Genomic DNA, 21,934 nt, shown 5'->3' with positions numbered 1-21,934 from the left:
CTCCGTAAATGGGTACTAACAATTTCGTATATTTTATATCTGTCGCATATCGTTTAATAGATATTTACCTTAACAGTGAATTTCACGTGACATGGTATTAAACCAATGAACGATGTGTATTGGTTGACCTGCTCTAAGGTAGGCCTACCTAACTCACTTGAATGGCAGTAGTAGTTTAACGTTAAGATAGTGTGGTGGAGAACAGTGTTTATGGCGGAATATTGCCCATTAAGTGCCTTATTATTAATTTGATTGTAATAAATTCATTTGTTAAGGTGATAAACTAAATACTGGATTTAACTGCCCCTATTGATTATATGTAATTGGATAGCAAGTAGTGTTTTCGATGTATTATTTGGATTAACTGTTCAAAATGATGGAATTAGAGCCAATTATTCCTCAACACAATCAAGGTGTTCCTCAGGTGAGTTTATCTACTACTGAAAAATTCAATTATCAAAGTTAGTTAATTGTCAATTAGTTTAACCAATTATTTACAATATATTCATTTTCACAGGTGTGTTTCGATTTTGTATTCATTTGAATTACAACATTTTAACGTAAAACAACATCTTATCTGCATGTCAACTGCTCTATCAATCATTTTGAAAGAACTATATTAAGGTTAATGTTCGATTAGGGGCCCCTGTGGAACTCAATTAGGTCACGGGCACCTGTAGAAACGGAAGTATATTTCCAAATGTTAACTGCGCGTGCGCATGATGACGTCAATTTCAATTGCGCTGATTCACATTGGAGACAGACGGAAACAGAACACCGGGCGAAACTACTGAAAATTACCACATTTAAAGGGAGTTTTACCTGATTCTTGTGCTTGATACGCAAAGAAAAAATGTTTTAGCTATTAACTGCTCAATGAGCGGCCCTTTTGGGCTGTATATCGCTAGAAAAGTGTTTAAGACCACTGTCAAGCGTTTACTTTCGTGTTACTATTTTTAGAATTTCGATCATTAGGGGCAAGTAACTCCCATTACACACGTGTTTTTGTAAACAAAGAAACTTTTGTTGAATTTGTGTCAATACTACCGCAAGACATGTTGAAACAATATTTTACAGATGGACTTGTGCAGATTGCTATTTTGTTGAGCATTCTGAGGACAGATTTATACAGTTTGAATAGGGAATATGTGAATTACCCTGAAGTGCAAGAAATAATTCTGGGACAGACTGCAGCATATACTCATTCAAATTTTCATATAAATTCGATTAACAGTCGACTTGGGTCGCGAGAGATTTATAGGAAAAACATTGATTCAGAATATTTATTTACTTCATCAATATACAGAGAAATACGGTCATTCCGTCCAAGGAGAAATCAAGATCTCAGTGTACCAACATTTTTGCTGGTGTCTGGCGCATCAGGGCCTGCTTTTCACCAACAAGATACTCCTGATCAAAATGAAAATGAAGATGAAAACAATAACAACATCCAGTTAGAACAAACATTGACATCTGAAGACCTTGAACTAGAAGCAGAAAACTTGCTTAACACTTTGGAAGAAACAATTGGTGCCATAGCTCCAAACTTCAATCTTCAGAATCTGCAAGGCACTGAACCAACTAGTGAGGTATAAGACCTAGAGCAGCATCGGTTTACTGTGATATTGCAATACATCAAAAATATACTCTACCCTAGTTTGGTTTTATGTACTCATTTGTTTTAAAAATGATTTCAGGAATTATAGTGACTGTCTTGTCTGTCAAACCGCAAGCCCTTGTCAAGATGATCACTAGATTTGTGACAGAAATTTAGCAGAAACATACAAAAATATACCACTAAGAGTAAGACATGCTGTGAATGCTAATACGTATTTTCTCCCCATTAAGAGAATTTATTGTTTCGCTCATGTAAGTTGGTTGGTCTGTAAACCAGTTAGTTTCCAAATTAGACTTAGAGCATGCTTGGGCCTACTTTGGTCAAACTCGAATTTGATGGGATGATTGCCTGTTTTAACTTGATCAGCACTTGGTGACCATTTTGGGTGTCAGAAGTCGAGACTTGTCAAAGTCATATATACCTTTGGAAAGAAATCAGTTTTAAAGATATTGATTTTAGAAGGTTATAAAAATTGATATTTTTGGTCTGGTCCTGCAAACACATCAAAGCTTGACAGTTGTGAAGCTCCTGTTATAGTCCCATTTTTATTGTTTTGTAAAAAGAAGTGCCTCAAAGAAAAAATACCCATTGTTACTGCAGTTACATTCAGTAGATGATCCCTTTTTTTTTTTGGAGGTAAGTTGGCTAAAGGTCAAGGTCACATTAACTTCTATAATGAGAACTGTTTCCAGTTAGTTAATGGGCAACATTTGACTGTTTATACAGGGCTCCAGATTAGATGCGTATTAGCGTAAATTAAGTTTTGAAATAATGCATATATGCATGTCTGGTAATTTTTAAGCTTTTTTAAGCTTTTAAAAACGTATATGAAATAACAGAAACACACGCAATGACTTTTTAATATATTGGCGTAAACAAAATCTGAATCGTCCGGATGCTTTATGTAACAGAGCACAGTCGGCATTAATTCTCCCACATTGAACGTACACACGCATTGAATGGTACTCTATAAACCTAGGTTGAACGATTTTTTACACGCAATGTCTGCGTATATCAACTAGTTGGGAATTAATATTGATGGTACGATAGTGTATTTTAAAGCTGTGTCGATTTAAAATATCAACTTCCGGTGCGGAATAAACAAAAATGTCTCTTTCTAAGAATGTATAAGTGAACAAACACTCTACGCATTCTTTAAACCAACAAAACTGACCCCCAAAACATAGCTAAAGGTATATTGCATATTCTATTTTATTCGGTAGCGAGTGTGAAGCCAATCCAAGCCAAGGGAAAAAAAAAGAAGCAAAAACTTAAATGATGAATTGAAACTAAACTGCAAACAAATGCATGGGTGTTACACCCAATAAATATGTTATAAAACTGATTTCTGGTTTTTTCACATTTATAAATTTTCAGGAGTAAAATTACTTCTAGTCAATTTCAGATTTTACCATTTTACTCATTCACAAAAAATATGTTGAGTAAATACTCATTGGCCAAAAAAATTATCTGGAGCCCTGTTAATAAATCATAGGTACTTGTCTGCACATGGTCAGTAGATCTATGCCAACTGCTCTATCTGCTCTATCTCGACTCGAATATATGAATGACAATGGGATTCGCCTAAATTACTGTATCTCTTACAAGTTAGAGTATAACAGACATGACAGAATTACCGTCGAATAAAATAGCACATAAATACATTTGTAATTAAGACTTTTTATACATGGACGCAATGAAATATTGTCCTTTGCAAACCATTTCTTTCAAAATTCATTATTGCATGGTGGAAATTGTTGAAATTATTTGTTTCAGTTTTTGCCCTCTTGACCTTTGGGGTGGGAGGGGTGAGTCTTGGGAAGTGAATTGGCATTAACGCAATTATTACATGTCCAGCAATCAGGAGTTGCTTTAATGCGGTTAGGATACTTGCATAGAAGTGCTTGTGTTTAAAAGGATTTCAGAGTTCACCAATAATATTCAAATTAGTATTGTGCATTTTTGGAAACATGCTAACACTTTTGCTCACCAGAGCAGTGACTGCCAGTGAGCACAAGTATTGAAAAAGGAGCTGTTGTGATTGCCCCGTGTTGCACTTTGTCAGTATGTTTGTATTAATAAAATATCATCAGGGGTCACACTCACAGGGGTTTTTTTGGCAGGTTTTATAGACGTTATTCAGCTACATATGTATATTCCCAATGCCAAAAAGTATTATTTTTCCCAAAATGAGTGAAAAAATTCCCAATCTACATTCTGAAAAAAAAAATCATCAAAATTGCACAAACATTGACTAAATTATGGACAATTTTGTAATGGCAGTATGTTAAAGAGGTGGTACAATGTGAAACAAGTGTATAAGAAAGTGCTTAAACACATCCTTACTATATCCTATGGGACTAAATATTTCCCAATTAGTCCAAGGTTAATGGATGCCTGAGGTCAAATTAACTAGGTCAATAGATTTGATAATAGAAAATCTTGTTAACACACTAGATGTATTCCTGATCTTCATGAAATCATGTCAGATTGTTTCCCTTTATAAAATATGTCAACATGAAACTTGATTATCTAGCTTCTCAGGTTGAAATCTAGGTCACTTGGTCATATAAAAAAAGCTTTGTACCAAATTGACACAAGACGTTGTCAGAATGTTTGCCTCAATGAAATTTAGGTCAAATTGTATTCTTGGTCATTAGGATAGGAACTGGGTCAGGCCTTTAACAGTTTATGGCCCTTTTGTATCTGTTTGTGTCAACGTAAGTATTCCTCATTTGATCATTCTGTCAATGCAAACCATGAGCAGTTATGAAAATTATTTTGTAAGTGCTCAATTTAGACATTGAATTTTAAACTTTTTTATTGGGATAACCAGGATCATGCAGATTTTATGAATTTGTCAGATAGACAACATCAGACAGCTTTCTGAAAGCTGAAATGTTAAGAAAACTGCACATTAAAATTTAAGTTGCTGAATTTCTAAAAAAGCTTTTGCAACTAAAACAGATGAAAAGAGGCCTAAAAGAAGGAAGTTACACATTTTCCAGGATGTAACAGATCTTGGGAATTGTACATAGATCTTTAAATTTCTTTTCATGTAATTTTGAAAATGTGCATAGAATATATTTTCCTTCTAAATCGTTTTCAATACAAATTTAACTAAATTTAGAATTTCAGTTTAAATTGGAATTTTGTCAAATGGGTTCCAGCTGTGTTTAATCTACACCTTTAAAAACCTTGATAAGTACTTTAAAATTTCAATTTTCACACATGTTTAAAACTCTTACAACATCCTTGAACATTTGTTCTTTAAAACTCTGTCTTAACCGTATATTGACCTGAAATTTTAGAGTTTAACAATGCCACTAATAGTAATAATCTTGAGGTAATCCTATGTTAGAACCCCCATGTTTTCACATATCTTTACAAATATTGTTGATACATTTTTATTTCGGGCAGTTCAATTTATTTACCCTTACGGCTATACTTGTATTTAAGCGCTTCGCCTAAACTTGTTTGTATGTAAGATACAATTTCGGTTTTACCCAACAATGGGTCTTTGTGCGAAACTTTGTTAACCGAGCACACCCTTCCCTTGTGACCTAATACAAAAATTGAACATTGGTGTATGTAAATTTTAAATTGCGATACATACAAGGTAGCTGGGGTGTGACGTGGGGTGTTATGATTCATTTCTCCTTTGGAAATGTAATCTTACAGTTTGTCGCTACATCAGGTTAATGTGTCCTTGTCGGTTTTCGATATTTGGGTAGAGGTAGATAGCAATCTTGTAGTTTCAAGTTTCGAGAGAGATAAATTGAGTTTTATTTAAAGGTCTATGTAACTCCTCCTAAAGTGAAATGTTGTAGACAAATTAAAAGAAAAATATTAGGAAAATTTTCTTTAGGTTAAAATTTGATTCTTTGAAGTTCGAAATTGGCTTGTTTTGCCTTGCATTATCAAATACAAGATGTAATCTTTTTATGATTTGGCAGACAACTTTTTTTTTTACAGCAGTACATCAAATAAGTTGAAAATAAGTATTATTAATGCACAAAAACAGGTAACATTTGCTCAGCTGCAGTTTAAACCTTTAGCCTGCTGTAGGCAAGTGATTCTGCTTTTGCGACCAGTGCAGACCAGGATCAGCTTGCACTGGTCGCTATTCAGTTGCTCAGTAAATATTTTAGTGAACACAAATGGTAAATGGTACTGCCCAAATTGAATGATGGACCAGTCCATTTTAGAAATTTACCGACACTAGAAAGGAATTACCCCATACCCTCCACAATTATTATACTTATCATAAAGCAGAGGATTTTTTTTTATAAGTTTGACAATCTGTCATTAGGTGATTTTTCTGTTACTTTTTAACAGAATTTCAGAAATACACCAGTAATGGCAAGTGTACATAATTCGCAATATTTAAGCATAATGGTATGCAGCAACTTAAAACTGTGTAGAGTTCAGTTGACCTCAGAAATGATTTCTTCCTTCTTACATGTTTCCCTATGTTGAAACACTTAGTTATACACTATTAATAGTTTATGCAGATTCAAACTTTCAACACCGAAATACGAAATGATTGTAAATCGTATAAGAAAAATGATGCAGATACGGCAGTTTCGCACTAAGTTGACACACTGAATAAATTGCTTTGTCACTGGTTACCTAGTTCATAAACAAGGTTGACCAGTCATAATTTGACCATTAACATGCAATATAATGTGTATGGTCACAATATATTAATTAGCTAGTGAATGGTAATTAAATTAACATAATTGTACTAATTCATACATACAGAAAGGTGTGTATCGAGAGTGATTGTCAGGTCATAGGTCATGGTCAGCAAGTTTTTGCATAAATCTTCAGCACAAACTTTGTATTTGTAATATACATGTAAGCTGAAAATGGAACTGGCAAAACAAAGTCTGAAGGTTTAATTAATATTTATTTTCAATTTTATAAATAATAATTTTTATTAGCCCACAATAATAGCAGGAGCTGGTAATGCACTTCCAAAATGGATCATGAATGCCTGGCGTAGTCGGTAACTGATACCCATTGTAAATCTAGAGCATTTGATATTCTGTACACAATTTTGTGTCTTTTATTTCAGGACCTTGATTTGATAGAGGTGCTATGGAGACAAGATATAGACTTAGGTGTAGGGAAAGAAGTATTTGATCCAAATCTACGCAGAGAACTTGAACGAGAGCGCGAAATAGAACTACAGAAAGAGAGGCAAAAGGTAAATTCAGTAGGTTAAAGCACCTCTACCTCAGGTCAATACTTGAACTGAAAAAAAACCTCCAAATTTTCTTAAAATTTTTGTAGGTATATATATATTTTTTCAGTCTATCCCAGAAGAGTACATAAAAATCTTGTCTCAGAAGACTGAAAAGTGTTTCTACCGTTTAGAGTTTAGAAAAAAATTGTCATTTTTGCTTCTTTGTTAATGTTATTGATTTTTAGACAGAATTATGGATGGTTAAGAAGTGTTCTATAAGGAAAGAAATATTTTACGTGCTTACTATAAGGAAAGAAATTTTTACGTGCTTATAAAAATCAGTTTTATCAGCAACCTTATTGTGTGACTTTGATAATGATATTCTTCTGTAAGACATACTACACAGGGTATGTTACTTGTCATGTCAAAGGTGAAATAGATATATATATTGGCAAAGATTTTTGTCTGCATGGGGTATGATCTGTATCTCTTCATTTGTGATCAATTAAATGTCTAAGTCTTGTTTATATTAAAATACTTCATATGGATTGCAACTGGAAACCTGATACAGTGTACATGTACATGGTTAATTGTAGGATTTTAGACATGTTAGATGAACGGTCTTACAAGCTCTTCTACATATACTTACGTACTGACAATCAATGATTTTTAAAAAAACACTGTCTTGTAAATGTTAGTTTTCTGGTTCAAGTTTCATTGTAAATTTTGTTGTTGTTGTTGTTTTTTTTAGTCTCCTGTGAAGCCTTAGAAGTTATGTAATTTATTTTACGAAACTCGTAAATGTTTGGATTATTTCTATTTATGTACTGCCTCAATTTTAATATCACAGTGCTGAAATCGTGCTTAGAAGTCTGTGATTAGTGTTGAATTCCGATTTGAATTTGTAAGATGGAATACATGACAACGTGTTTGAAATACCATCCTACAGCATATTTTAGAACCAAGTACCTAGTAAAAATGATAAATTTAAGCTTTGTGTCAAAGGCATGCTTTGGTATAGAATTTCCTTTTACTATGTTATTTAAGCATTTATGTAAGGTCTTGTCAGTTTCAAAGCCGTGGAAATATGATCTTGGCGTACTTTACTGTTTATTCTACATGTTGAAAGATGTCTTGGGCATATTAAAGACACAAGACACTGCATGCTTGTTTAACTTACAACTGAAGTATTACTGGGGAGAAATTGTATTTCAGACTAATTTTGAGGGGTCACCCAGCTGTAATCCACCAGGGCCACTTTGCTACAGTTTCATTTAAGTGGCGCAAACTTGCTTCCGTAATGTCACCTCTAAAATGAGATTACCCCCTTACATAAAATTTTGATTACTGTAAAATCAGTTAATTTCATGGGCATGAAATTTCGTGGTTTTGGTCAAAACAGCAATATTTGTGGTGATATGAATTCGTGGATTTCGAAATAAATAAATAAATCGACTTTTGAACATAAAATGAATGAGAATTTTACTTTTTCATTGGGATAAAATTTCATGGATTGACTCAACCATGAAATCCACGAAGATTAGCCCCCCACGAATATTAAAGATTTCACAGTATGTTTTCTTTGCACAGAATATTGCTGATAAAAGTTTTGAGTCTGTGTGAGACCTAGGTTCTCTCCAGAAAGGGAAGCCTGTTTTGATTTTCTCTGTAATGCATGCAATCCTTAGAATGCATTCATTCAGTATTTAAATCATAAAAGTGCAGTAATATCATTCATTTTAATTGTTTCCAGCTTCTTGTAAACTGGATTAAAGCTCCTCCCAGCTTCTATTAACAAAGCTTAAAAAGTGATTTGACAGATGACGTTCTCATATGATTGATTAACTTTGATTGTAATTATCACCAATGGTATGGTGAATAATTGATGAAAACTCTAACTTTAATGTTGACAGGCTTTTTTTATGGGACGCTAATGGAAAAGAGAATGTCTTGTAAATTAGTTCAAGAACAATGAAGTCATTGTTTATTAAATATTTAAACATGATTTATGTGATGGTATATGTTGAAGAAGAAAAAAAATGGAGTCAAAGAAATATATCCATTTAATTCAAACTTGTAAAGAGAAATTTTGAACTCTTTTATTTTATATTTGAACAATGTGAGAGATAGCAGTAATACTGTTGAACTTACCGCTGTTGTGCAGGTGTTTTTTTATGAGAGAGAGGTCAAGTTTTGAAAAATCTGAATTCAAAAGACATTACAGTAATTGCAGAACTTCATATTAACACACATTTAACACTGAATTTTCTAGAATTTAGCTACTTTATATTCTCGGAAACATAACTGGAATCAGATAGACACATCAAGGGTCATGACCCAATGAAAAGCTTTTCTTTGCTTTTTCCTGTTTCACAGAGAGAGAAAAGCCGCTGAGGTAACTGCCTTAGTGTTTCTAAGTAATATGTATATCTATGTCAGTGCCCCCAGTGATCAAATTACTAGTCCCGTACAGAATCATTAATGCCCCACCATACAAACTACTGATGCAGCCCCCACTTTGTACCACACAAAAAAAAAATCATTGGCCATAAATTTAGTTGTAAAAGACTCGGAAACTTAATATTATGAAAGAACACAAAAACTTGAGAAATTGATGGTGGCATTGCAAATTACAACTTTTTTAGTGCAAACTGATAAATTATGTTCCTGGAAAAAATGTAGAGCAAAAAACAAAACCTTCTTGTATTCCATTTTAATTAAACATTAATATGATGTACTACTTTACTATTGTATGTCAAGCTGGGAAAATCTTGATACAGACACACAGATATATAGGTTCATATTTGTAGTCAAATAACATCTACTCCATCTTAATTTATGTTTTTATAACTGTACAACATGTAGGACAGAAAAGAACAAAAAGTCGCTCATATGGATAAAAAAAAAATTAAGATGAAGGTAATAAACTTGATCAGGTGGAGAGAGTTAATACGGGTAGAAAGTATACCCCACCCCCACACATTATTTTTTGAAAGAGTTTTGCACTTTTGATTTCTGGTTGCATTTATATATTTTTTCAGGGATAGGCAATGTCAATTTACCTTTAGTTGGAAGATATTGTAAAGTTCAAAAATCATTGATTGTTCAAAGTTTGAATAAAAGGTATCTGAAGATTACCCACTGTCAGAACACGCTTTTTATCAGTGCATGTCCTTGTGTGATAAGATATTTTACTGTACACCCATATTCTCCTATAATCTATTAAACGTTTTACTTGTACATTCTGAAATTTCATAGTTACCAAACAAACAAAGAGATTTTTTTCTAGAATTAATGGGAATATGAGTACTTAATGCTCTGTATGATGACGTAAAACAGGCTTCAGTTTTTTATAGAAAAAGAAAATGATGACCAAACTATCGGGAAGTATGTTCTAATATTATATTTAACACGCACATATTTAAAAAACTGGATTTTGTGGGGAATGGGGTGGGGGGTTCTTATTAACAAAACTAAGAGAAAATACTTTTGTAGATGCAAGTATTTAAAAGGAGAAAAAGCAAAATTTTCATTATTAAGTCGATACAAAGTAAAACAGCTACATTGCTGTCCTCTTAACAGCTGTAGGTTTTTGTTGTTGTTTCTAAGCCCGCCCGCTTAACTCAGTTGGGAGGGCGTTCGTCTATGGATCGTGGGGTCGCGAGTTCGATTCCCGGGCTTGGCATATGTTCTCTGTGACAGTTTGATAAAAGACATTGTGTCTCAAATCATTCGCCCTCCACCTCTGATAATTCATGTGGAGAAGTTGGCAGTTACTTGCGGGGAACAGGTTTGTAATGGTACAGAATCCAGGAACACTGGTTAGGTTAACTGCCTGCCTTTACATGACTGAAATACTGTTGAAAAACAGCATTAAACCTGAAACAAAACCAAAAAAAATTGTTTTTGTTTCTGGCTTTTACATGAATGTGAACATTTTCTTTTCAGCAAAAAGAGCAGGAGTTGTTACAGAAGAAGTTAGAAGAGCAGAGAAACCTTGCACAGCAAAGATGGCTTGCCGACAATTACACCCAGGATGGGGAAACTGGTAAGTTGGTAAAGATGCAGATATCTGTCATTACATGTATGTGATGTTGATACCTACAAGAGGAACCATGCTGAAATGAATATTTTATATATTGGTCAAGTAAGAATGGGAGAACAATATCAGAAGTAACATGTAGAAAAAATGTCACTGAACTCAGCTGAACTTTCAGTAGTTCCAAGTAGTTCACACTTCAGAACTTGGTAAAAAGAAAATGTTGTTGAAATGTAACTGTTTCGTGATACTTTTGCTGTATCTGTAATTTAGGTGATGAAATGAGGATAGATTTATTTTACGCTAAACCTTAAACTTGTGTCTTCCAGTTCCATTTTTTGACACACCTATATTTTTTTTTTTTTTTTTTTTTTGGTAAAAAAATACCCTTAGAATCTAGACTGAAGCCTCTAATGAAAAACTTCCGTGTTGCAGTAGTTTTTAGATTGATGTGTTTCTTTCGGTTCTTTTTACAAATGAAATAGATAATTGCACAGTGTTTACTCGTTAAGATATTCAAAACTGATGTATTTCTTTAAAAGGCATCTGCAGTATTCCGATAACTAACTGGTTTTCCATTAATCATACATTGAGATTTTTTGTTTCTTTAACTTGGATACCTGATACAGATATTTCAACTCGTCAACTTTTAATGCGAGCGGAGGATAAGTAATTTGATCGCAGCATGGTCTCAGACAATCATAATAGCTCAATTGTTGCAGAAAATCCCCAAGTTTTTTGTAGGATCAAATAAAGTTTAGGTACATATCCATTAAAGCAGCCATATGTAACTAATCACCAACATTTTCACATATTTTTGTATTGTTGAAGATGACTAAATCGGTAAAGATCTACATAATGGATGCTGTCATATAACCAAGAAGACATATATCAGTATGATAAAAGATCTGGTTTGACATTAAAAAATTACGATACATTCGGAGTCAAATTTTAGGTAGAAAATGCATCTTACGTTGTATCAGGGCTTTGTATGTTTAAAATTATTTATGTAAATATTCTTCTCAGTGATTGCGTCAATATTGGGTCATATATCTTTGATATTGATCAAGAAAAATGTTGACTCAGTGGGGTGAAATAATGTTACCATGATATATTCATGTGTAAAATACTGTTAAAAAAACGGCCTTAAACCCAAAACGAACGAACATGTTAAAAAAAAATTTATGGATTAAATTTTTGGAACTGTTTGGTTTTTCTGCAGAATGAACTGTGTATGTGGCCAAATGCAGTTTAAATTATTAACATAACATCTCCTGTAAAAAAAAGTTGAAATCCAATTACTTACTGCTTTATTCCATTTCCTGTTGAAAATCGAGTAATTTTCAGCGAAATTAAAGATTTGAACGGATAATTTTAATAGTTATTACATACTTTCTTTTGATGTTTTTGCAATACATATGACTGTAGTGGAAGTACTATTTAAAAGATACTATTTGTACCTGTAATTTATCTTTATATATTTACCACCGCAAGTCATTTTTCATATTTCTTTCAACTCTGAGGTCAGTCATGCGATAAAATTATCACTGTTTAATATTTTATGACTACCATTTTGTTTTTCATTTCACAACTGTTTCAAAATTTCAAGTTTATGTAGGCAAAAAATCAATCTTAAAGATTAAAACTGGGCTTTTTCACAAACTCAGTGATGTAAAAGGCCACCCAAGGATTCTAGTCTTAAAAAAATACTGTTACACTGTAAAAATAACTGCATGTTTAATTGTAAATGCAGTTATATGTCATTGTCCTACTTAAATAATTTGTTTTCTTTTTTCCCCCCTAATTATGGTACAACATTTATAATTGATGAATATCCACATACATAAAGAATTAGCTTGTTAGAAATGTATTGTAAGGGTTTTGTATTGTTTAAGGCTACTATGTGTAGTGTCTATAATGCATGTCAAGTTAGATCAGTTAAGAAGACAGTAAAGAGGTCATAAGTTTGTTCCCTGAGTTAAGGCAAATGTTGTTTGTTAAGTATTACAAGTAAGAACTGGAACAGAATCCACGACTGCGGTTTGGTCATGTATAAATTGAAATGCTGCTGAAAACGAGCTTCAAACCCGAGTCAAACTAGAAGTACTAAACTTTATATAGCTCCCTTTAATAGATGAACTAACTACAAACTAGCTGAGGCTACAAACATTTCAAGATAAGAAGATATTTAACCCTTATCATGCTGAACACGATTGATTTTGCCTTTACGACCAGTGTAGATCATGATCAGCCTGCACATCCATGCAGTCTGATCATGATCTGCACTGTTCCCCATTCAGTCAGTATCTTTTGCTAAACACCCCATTTAACATTAATGGTATTGTCCAAATTGAAAGATGGACAAGTTCATTATAGAAATTTAGCAGGGTAAGGGTTAATTATACATAATATGAAAAATGATATTAAAATAAGATCAAAGAGTTTTCAAAATTAAAAATTGATTTTCTAAAAGGGAAAAAAGTGTAAACGAGTTAGTAACTGTAAGCTAGTATTTATAGAGAGGACAGTACGAATGTAGGCAAGCTGTCAATCAAATTGATTTGACCGAGCTTGTCAGATACAAAGATAAAGTGTCTTATCTGATTTAGGATACATTAACAGCAGCCATATTGAACTGGCCTGGTCATCCCTGAAGGTTTACAGTCGCCTGATTTATGGGCTGTGGTTGAGCCCCCCAGGGGACGTGGCATTTTATTGCTTTGTCATAAATGGGAATCTTAGAGCTTTTGTTTTCAGTTTTTATGCGTCACATGTAAAAACATAGAATGGCAGTACAATTACTTTAATATGTAAAAACATTGTGTATATAATCTGTGAATTGCATGTAAAGGTCTAAAAATGTGTTATAGCTATATGATTTTCTTTCAGTAGGAAATGAAATCTGTTCCGCAAGCTTATGATGGTGCATGATCTTCTGAAAAGAAAAAAAAAAGATTTTTAGGTTCAGTAAACTTACTGTTTTTACAGGTATTTTAGTCATTTCACAGTATCACACTCCTTCGTATTAAATTTATACAAGCTCTGATTTCTGTGTATTTCAGGAGAGTGGATTCCAATGGGCGGTTCCCATGTGCCTCCGCCTGCACCAGACATGCCAAATGTTGGAACTGGTCCCGAACAGGTCAGTATCATAATCACACATTTCTCTCATCATTTAGTGCAAATCAGTCTTGAAAGCCAGAGTGAAAGAGTTTGGATCTTTGATTCAGCATTGTATTGATCTTTTTCTTCACTTTGTGCTCCCTGTTTTGTATTGGATTGAAATCCTTGTAGATTTTATCAGAAATGTCTGATTTTATTTCAGTTTATGTCAAGTTTTGACAGCATTCCAATGATGGGAGATGGTTTACCACAGGAGAACAACAGCTTCCCTGTAGCCCAACCACCACCACAATATCAGGGACAACAACCCATTCATCCACAACCAGCACAGGTTAGTAGTATTGATGAGTATTAAAAAAAATGTAGGAGAGAGAAAACACAGAAAAATTGAAGAAATTATTTCAGTTCTTCCCTTTAATTATGAGACCACAATGGTCCTTAGTTGTTCATTTTGACTATGTATGGAACAAAAGGGTAGGTAACCCCAGTTGCAAACCAGAACTAGGAACAAAAGGCTAAACGGTTGACAGAAAGTTATGATCAGGTTTTCAGTTTTCAACCAACTTTTCCTACCATTATTTTGGCAGCCCTGCTTTTCCTTACTATGAGACCCATCTGTTAGCTAACTTTGGTGTTAAGACGTGAGCACTACGGAAAGCCTTTGTGTAGTTCTACCCATATGTCACTTAACAAGACAGAAAAAAAAAGTTTTTATCAATGTCAGTTGAAAGACTTGATTTGTGCATGATGTATTTGTGCTGAAAGAATTGACAAGGCAAGCATGAAAAGAACGTTTCAAAAACAACTTTGAGGAATGTAAAATGCTTTGCATGCTTGGTTAATGTTCGCTTCGCATCCATTTAATTCATTGTGATTGGTATTAATTATTATGACTAATCAATCAGTTATGATGTCAAATTACGTAGAGGCTTGAACGCACGATTGTTTACCTGTCAGACGGTTCGTCCATTAACACTAAGGCGTTGGTAGGGCTGTGTGACATTGGGATTTTTATACATCAAAGTTTAATTTAAAGTAAGACAGATGTTCAATGAACCCATTCAGAACTAAGACGTTTTTCACTCAGCAAATAAAAGATGACGCATAATTAAAGGACAAAATTTTGGGCAAAAACATAAGCAATCACAGTTTTTTGCGGGCTTGAATATTATCATCTTTACAAATTACTGAGGATGTATAAGTTTTTACTTGCATCAGATATTTGTCTCTATCTGACCTTTTGGTGCATAAAAGCTATTTGTGTCATTTAACATTCCTCTTTTGTTCAAATAAAAGTCACCTTTAAAAAAAATCACCTCATATTTTGATTTGTCTCCTTGTTAATTTTAAAGGAGAAAAAGTTTTTACTATTTTTTGTACCTTTCAAAGGAAGTGCCGAGGCGAGGTTTTTAGCCATAAAGACTTGCAAGTTTTTTTACCTAATAATCTGTATGCTGATGGTACCAAAGGTCAAAAAAATATGCTTTAGGAAAGATAGTAAAAAACTTAATGGGTTCCATAAATCACCTTTCCTTTTTCAGCATTACTTTAAATGAACAAAATATATACATTTTTGGGAAATGAAGTAATTAGTCCATTGTCTCTTTCTTGATGCAGTGATTAAAAAAACAAACTTTTCATTGTCCTGCAAGCTGACCTGAACACAAGACAGTACATCCAATGTTTATCCTTACCTCTCTTCTGCATAACTTTTTTAATGAGAATATTGTATAAAAGAAATGTATTGATATAGAAAAGATAAATTAGGGTTTTTCCCTTTTCAGATCATTCTGAAAGTGTGATTTTATTATATATTTAAAGACAACTTATTTGCCTTGTGACCCATGACGAAACAGAATAAAAAGATTTCCTTCCTTGACCTGTTTTTTTTTAGAAAAATACAAGTTTGGAAATTTAGCTATTCTACAAGAGTTCTGACAGAGTTTTTAATTGGTTTGTTATTTTGTTGTTTCAGCCTGTATATAATGGCAGTATGGGACAGTACAATCAACAACTTAACAATGGTAACATGACATATAGGCCTGGACCACAGCAACCGTCAGCGCAATGTAACATGGGTCAGGCCTTCCATCAATCACAACAACAACAACAACAACAGTACAACAACACAGGAAATTTCACACATCCGCAACACAACTACACTCACATACAGGTAACAAAATTCTACTCTGTTTCTAGGCTTTTTATACTAAAAATGAGGAGGCTTACGGAAGGTCGGCGGTTCTACCCAGGTGACCGCTCGTGGTGAAATTATGCACAAAGGGGCATCTGGGGTCTTCCTCCACCATCAAAGCTGGAAAGTCGCCATATGACCTATAATTGTGTCAGTGTGATGTTAAACCCAACAAAAAAAACACACAAAAAAAAAAAAGAGTTGTTTTCCTATTTTGTTAAAAAGTCCTTTACAGCCAGCCGAACTTGTGTGTTGAGACCACACTAAAGGAGTTTTAAAAGAAGTGGAATTTTTTGTTGGTGATCATGATCTTCAGGTTAAAATACTGTCGAAAACTAGAAATATTTAAATCCAAAATGAAAACTACTAGCTGTGTATTCCCTGTCTTGTCTTTTGTACACTATAGACTGTAAGCCAATCTTTCACAAGGATCAAAAGTGCCGCACAGCTCTTTTCCTTTAAAGTCAATAAATGTAGGGAAAAATGAAGGCTGTGCTGTATACATGTTTTTAAAGCTTTTTGTTTTATCCTTCTTTAAGTTTGATTGATTGTACAATAATTTATCTTTTACATTAAAATTTCAAGGTCAGTTAAACATATATACAAATATTTGTGTTGTGGGGATTTAACAGTGTCATTGGTCAGATCAAAAATTGTCTTCCAGTAACTTGTAGAGGTTTTTAGGCTGGTATTCATTTTTGGCAATTGCAGAATATGTCCCAAACTCAGCCCCAACAACAGCAAGGCCAGAACTATCCCCGTCAGAGTAGCCTGGAGGCCACTTGGCAGGATCTGGTCAACATTCTTGACCTCCCACCGAACAACCAGTCCCGTGTAGGCAACGCAAACCAGAGATTGATGAATGGAACAGTTCCAAATCCCGGAATGACACCAATGCAGAACACTAGCTCCATGTTGATCCAGAATGCCTCCATGCCTACACCAGCACCAATGAATGGCAATGTTACATTTAACAATTCTGGTAAGATTTCATATTCAGTGTTTGGTAAAATTATTCTATGAAGCACAGATATTTTGCGATGCAGGGACATTTATCAAGGCCCTAATTTGTAATACATAAAAAACTATAAATCTAACTACTAATGAATGAATTTGAAGAACCAAAGTGCAGGTATTCACTTAGGACTTAAATTAACATATATTACAAATGAGCCGCTCCATGAGAAAACCAAAATAGTGGCTTTGCGACCAGCATGGATCCAGACAAGCCTGCGCATCCACGCAGTCTGGTCAGGATCCGTGCTGTTCGCTAATGGTTTCTCTAATTGCAATAGGCTTTGAAAGCGAACAGCATGGATCCTGACCAGACTGCACGGATGCGCAGGCTGGTCTGGATCCATGCTAGTCGCAAACGCACTATGTTGGTTTTCTCATGGTGCGGCTCAAATGTCACAGTTTTGTCATCAGTGAAGTATTAAAAGAACTGTAATATTTACCAACCATCTCGAGTTCTCAGCAATGGTTTATTTTGATCATCAGTTATATTATCTTTTATAAACATCCTTGTTAAAATCTGTGAATGAAAATCATCGTGAATGAATATAATATGTGACTTGGGATAGACAACTGAATTGTTAACAACTTAGTCTGCATATTACCTTGAGTCATTCAACATTTTAAAAGTATTGTTTGGAATACCCACTTAAACTGTAGCATATATACTTCAGATTTTTTTCGTTGTCAATAAAATAGATCTATAAAAGATATCTGTTACTTGCTTGCTGCCAGCTCCACCACTGCACCCTCCCCCCTCCCAAAAGCTGATATTCATTTCATTGTTTTCAAAAAGTATATAAGAACTAGAGAAGAAATAATTATGAATCAAACCCATCTGATGTAATTTTACAGGTATGGTTTCTCAGTGTCATAGATCACCACCTCATAGTTCCGGGATGATGTCACCCTGTGCTGAAAATTTCAACTCTAGTATGCCATCAGGTAATGGCATGGGATCGTTAGACTGGGAGAGCTGCGGAGACTTGATTTTCCCTAACATCACATCCAACCTAAACGAGCCAAGTGATCCCATCGATGATGTAGATGAACTCTTGCCTGACCTCATCACTGAAGATGAGCTTGAAGATATTAACTTTTCAGAGATGGGCCTCACTGATGGTAGGTTTTTTTTTCAGTATTATCTTTTCTGAATTTTTTTTATTTTTCGTTTTTGGGGACTGTTAGAAGTTTGTCCAGAAGTTTTGCTTTAATGTTGAACAGCAATGTTCCCACCAATCTGCTGTTAACTTAAGATTATTTTCCTACTTAAGAAGTCATACCTTTTTTGTACCAATAAAATTGTAATTAAATCATATTGGCTTATATATGCATTATTTTTATGTTTACATCATAAGATGCTTAAAGGGCATGAGATGATTGATTTACAACCAAAAGCACTTCATCACACATGATTTGTATAATAATTACAAAAAAAGATAGCACATTTTTAAACCGAAGACATTTGATTTGATATTTGAACAAAATGGTATTGTTTTGATATATAATATTTTGCTTTGTTTCATATTAACAGCGGTGACTCCAACACCAACACGAGGGTATGGTGGTGACGATGCTAGCAGTGATTCTGCTGTATCAATGGGTAGCCAGAGTGACGGATCACCAGATATGGTAAGTCCTTTGCAAATCACACAGAGCCTATTAGTGATCATTCGTTTTGTTTCTTGACAAAGGGAACCTGATTAGTAGAGAGTTCTTTACTCTTTGTAGGCCTAGTTGAAAGAGTAGGTTATTTGAATCTTGGAAAACATTCTTTGTGTTTGACATAATTTGAGTCGTTTGTAAGAACTTTGTAGGCCAGCATTGGGAAGCATTATATTTCTTTATTGCTTATCTCTGTTTTGACTTATACCTCTTTGGGTTTCTTTTTCAGAATGACTTTAGTGATACAGCTCTATCACCATTCGATGGTCTAGAGGGAGCCACTGGTGGCCATGATGCATCACAATTTCCCAAAACATCAAAATATGATCCTGACGATTATAAATACGGCAACTCATGCAGTTACAGTAGTGGTGGCGAGAGTAACGGCTCGAACTTCAGTTCTTCATCCAACGATACTGGTGGTGGCGGCCACTATAGCCAAAGTAACGGAGGAGGCTGCTTCAGCCCAGGAGGTCACGGACATATAAACCACAATCATTCATACCCGCTCAAACCTGGCGCAGAGCCTAAAGACTATTCTAAAAAGAACGGGTACAACAACAACAACAACAATAGGGAAGGAAAGCATAAAGGGCCACAATCTAAAGACCATAAGAGAATCATGGAACTGAAAGTCCCATTCAGTGTTGATCAAATTGTGAATTCACCAGTAGAAGAATTTAACGAAATGTTAACACGTCACAAATTTTCGGATCAACAGTTACAACTAATCAGAGACATTCGGCGAAGGGGGAAAAATAAAGTGGCAGCGCAGAATTGCCGCAAAAGGAAGATAGGGGTTATAGAACATTTAGAGGACGAGATGACGACGATGGAAAATTTAAGAGACAAGTTAATGCATGAAAGGCACATGATGGAAAAGCAAACGCGAGAAATGAAAGAAAAATTGGGACAATTATATTCAGAAATATTCCACTCGTTACGAGATGATCATGGGCAGCCTTATGATCCAGCACGTTATTCTCTACAACAGTCAAGTGACGGTGACGTTTTTCTAGTGCCCCGAAATTACACCACAGAAGATGAACATAGTAAGAAACGAAAAGATGAAAGAAAGTGAACAAACAATGAAAGCATTTAGTGATACAAAATTAGACTATTGTGATTGCAATTAAGCAGAAGACGTGCTTAAATTATTCCTTGAAGATACGCAGCAGTGGGTAAAAAAATCAAATCACGTGTACATATTTATGACTATATATTTTGTACAATGTATTTGCAAGATTTGTAATTTTTTTAACTCTGTTGAGGAAGTGTTGAAACATGTGCGTGATAAACATTCAGGGTGCTAGACAACGATGTGCTAGGATTTCCATTTCGAGACAGTTTGATTAAGCGTCTTGTAAACATTAAAGTGCTAGGAACTGTAAATCAGTCTAAAAAACAAACGTTTTGCATTTCATTGTAGATATTTTAGCTTAACTTACATATCATTTAAAGCCTTATATGTGTTTTTGTTACGATGTTTTAATGATGCTTGTTTCTCCTTTCTTCTCCTATTAACATTACAAAATGTCATGTCTTCCATATTCTGTGTCCTTTGAAACATTGAACATATGTGCATGTTTCACCAATCCAATTTACAGCATGTGAATTGCAGAAATTCATACTGGCTGCTTAAAGTCTCGTTTATTAATAAAATTCTCTATTTCCTGCTACTGCATGACTGATGATAGAAGACATACATTTTCTCTTGGTGAATACATTTCATCCATGTTTTTCATTCTGTTCACTGCTTTCACCAATGAACATAATTTTTTCTGTCTTTTATAGAAAATTCGCTCAAATCATTTTACATCATTAATGGCCCAAAACAAAAACATTCATTATAAATCCATACCCGCTTTGCAGATAGCTCCCTTAATGCTAGAAAAAATCAGAATTGTAATATGAAATATTAAGACTTTTTTCATGCACTTTTTTTAAACACAAAGTGTGATAGAATCTTTGCTTGCTCTTTGTTTAGTCTCAAATTTGCATTTTTAACTCCATTTTTGTTTCTGTAGAAAAAAATTTTGATTTTGGTTTAAAAAAAAAACTTCATTTGTTACTGAACTTGTGAATATTCTTGGTATTGCTGATGCAATATAAACTTTGTAAGATATGGTTAAAACCACAGGTTAAATTTCTGTGTATTTGCTTGAAAAATCATAGATAAAATAAGTACAGTGATTTCATACAGACTATCTACAAAATGTGCTTGTTTGCCTGTGTGTATTTGATAATTTGTTGTTCCAATTCTCTTGTTTCATTCTGTGTAATAATTTGCATGCATGTACCTTACTGCAGATCCAGATTTATGTCTGTTCTTTTCAAGTTAAATTCTGGATATCATTTATTTAAATATGTTTTGTAATCGGCAATGAATAACAGGGTTTTATATAGAAATCAAGAAGGAATATAGGAAGATGAATTAATCATGTAAAACCTTTCACATATATATGTCGTAGATTGTACAAATTAAAAGTCATTCATCTCCGGTAACTCAGATATAGATCAAATAAGTATCAAATATTTATGGACGCTGCTGAATTCCACAGTTTGCTTGACTTGTCATATACAGAAATAAGTTCCATTAAATTTAAACATTTATTCTAAATTCATTGACTTGTCTTCATGAAAAATGCGTAAGGGAATAGTAATGGTATACATACATGATTTATATGAGAACCCAGTCTTGCTGCCCGACACATGCCTGTATACAACAATAATTGGTTAAATGCAATAATAGGAGTAGATATTAATGCTAATAATTATACTTTCGTAAATATTTTAACAAAAAATATTGTAAAATTATCGAACAATTTTTTTTGCTATGTTGAGTCGGTAATTTAATAAAAACCACATTATAATGCATAATAAAAAAGTCTTACTGACATTAATTATAGGAGAAAATTGGTTTCAGACTTCTTAAATTTCACATTAAACTTGCAGTTTACGAAAGATAAAACTTTGTAACAAAATTTTTTGTTATAGTTTCGTAAAGTTAGTAAGGCAGGTAGTCTGACTCATTTGTACAGATAACACCGTAAAATAAATCCTGGTTTAATAAACTCATTTTTAATGCAT

At 33.9% G+C, this 21,934-nt stretch overlaps 1 protein-coding gene across 2 annotated transcripts; it reads left to right on the top strand.

Annotated features, from left to right (window-relative positions):
* Positions 1 to 160: 160 nt before the first annotated feature.
* Positions 161 to 20,048, top strand: LOC123559414 (endoplasmic reticulum membrane sensor NFE2L1-like). Of its 2 annotated transcripts, none has more exons than XM_053552718.1 (10): positions 161 to 424; positions 6,699 to 6,830; positions 10,758 to 10,857; positions 13,911 to 13,990; positions 14,174 to 14,302; positions 15,947 to 16,144; positions 16,877 to 17,147; positions 18,035 to 18,301; positions 18,714 to 18,811; positions 19,074 to 20,048. In XM_053552718.1, exons 1-10 carry the CDS (start codon positions 374 to 376, stop codon positions 19,923 to 19,925), a joined length of 2,178 nt encoding a protein of 725 aa, XP_053408693.1. In that variant the 5' UTR covers positions 161 to 373; the 3' UTR covers positions 19,926 to 20,048. The 2 variants fall into 2 exon arrangements, with proteins under 2 accessions (XP_053408693.1, XP_045207140.2); XM_045351205.2 differs by lacking the exon at positions 161 to 424 and adding an exon at positions 737 to 1,589.
* Positions 20,049 to 21,934: the final 1,886 nt, after the last annotated feature.

This window comes from Mercenaria mercenaria, chromosome 10, assembly GCF_021730395.1.
Source record: "Mercenaria mercenaria strain notata chromosome 10, MADL_Memer_1, whole genome shotgun sequence".
In the NCBI taxonomy this organism is placed as follows: Eukaryota; Metazoa; Mollusca; class Bivalvia; order Venerida; family Veneridae; genus Mercenaria; species Mercenaria mercenaria.
This window is presented reverse-complemented; position numbering and strand designations above follow the sequence as displayed.

Excerpts from the sequence above, each read along its gene's own strand:
- LOC123559414 (XM_045351205.2), top strand. The coding sequence starts at position 1,056 with ATGTTGAAACAATATTTTACAGATGGACTTGTGCAGATTGCTATTTTG. Across the intron at positions 6,831-10,757 it reads TACAGAAAGAGAGGCAAAAG|CAAAAAGAGCAGGAGTTGTT; the intron begins GTAAATTCAGTA and ends TTTTCTTTTCAG. Across the intron at positions 18,812-19,073 it reads GTGACGGATCACCAGATATG|AATGACTTTAGTGATACAGC; the intron begins GTAAGTCCTTTG and ends TTTCTTTTTCAG.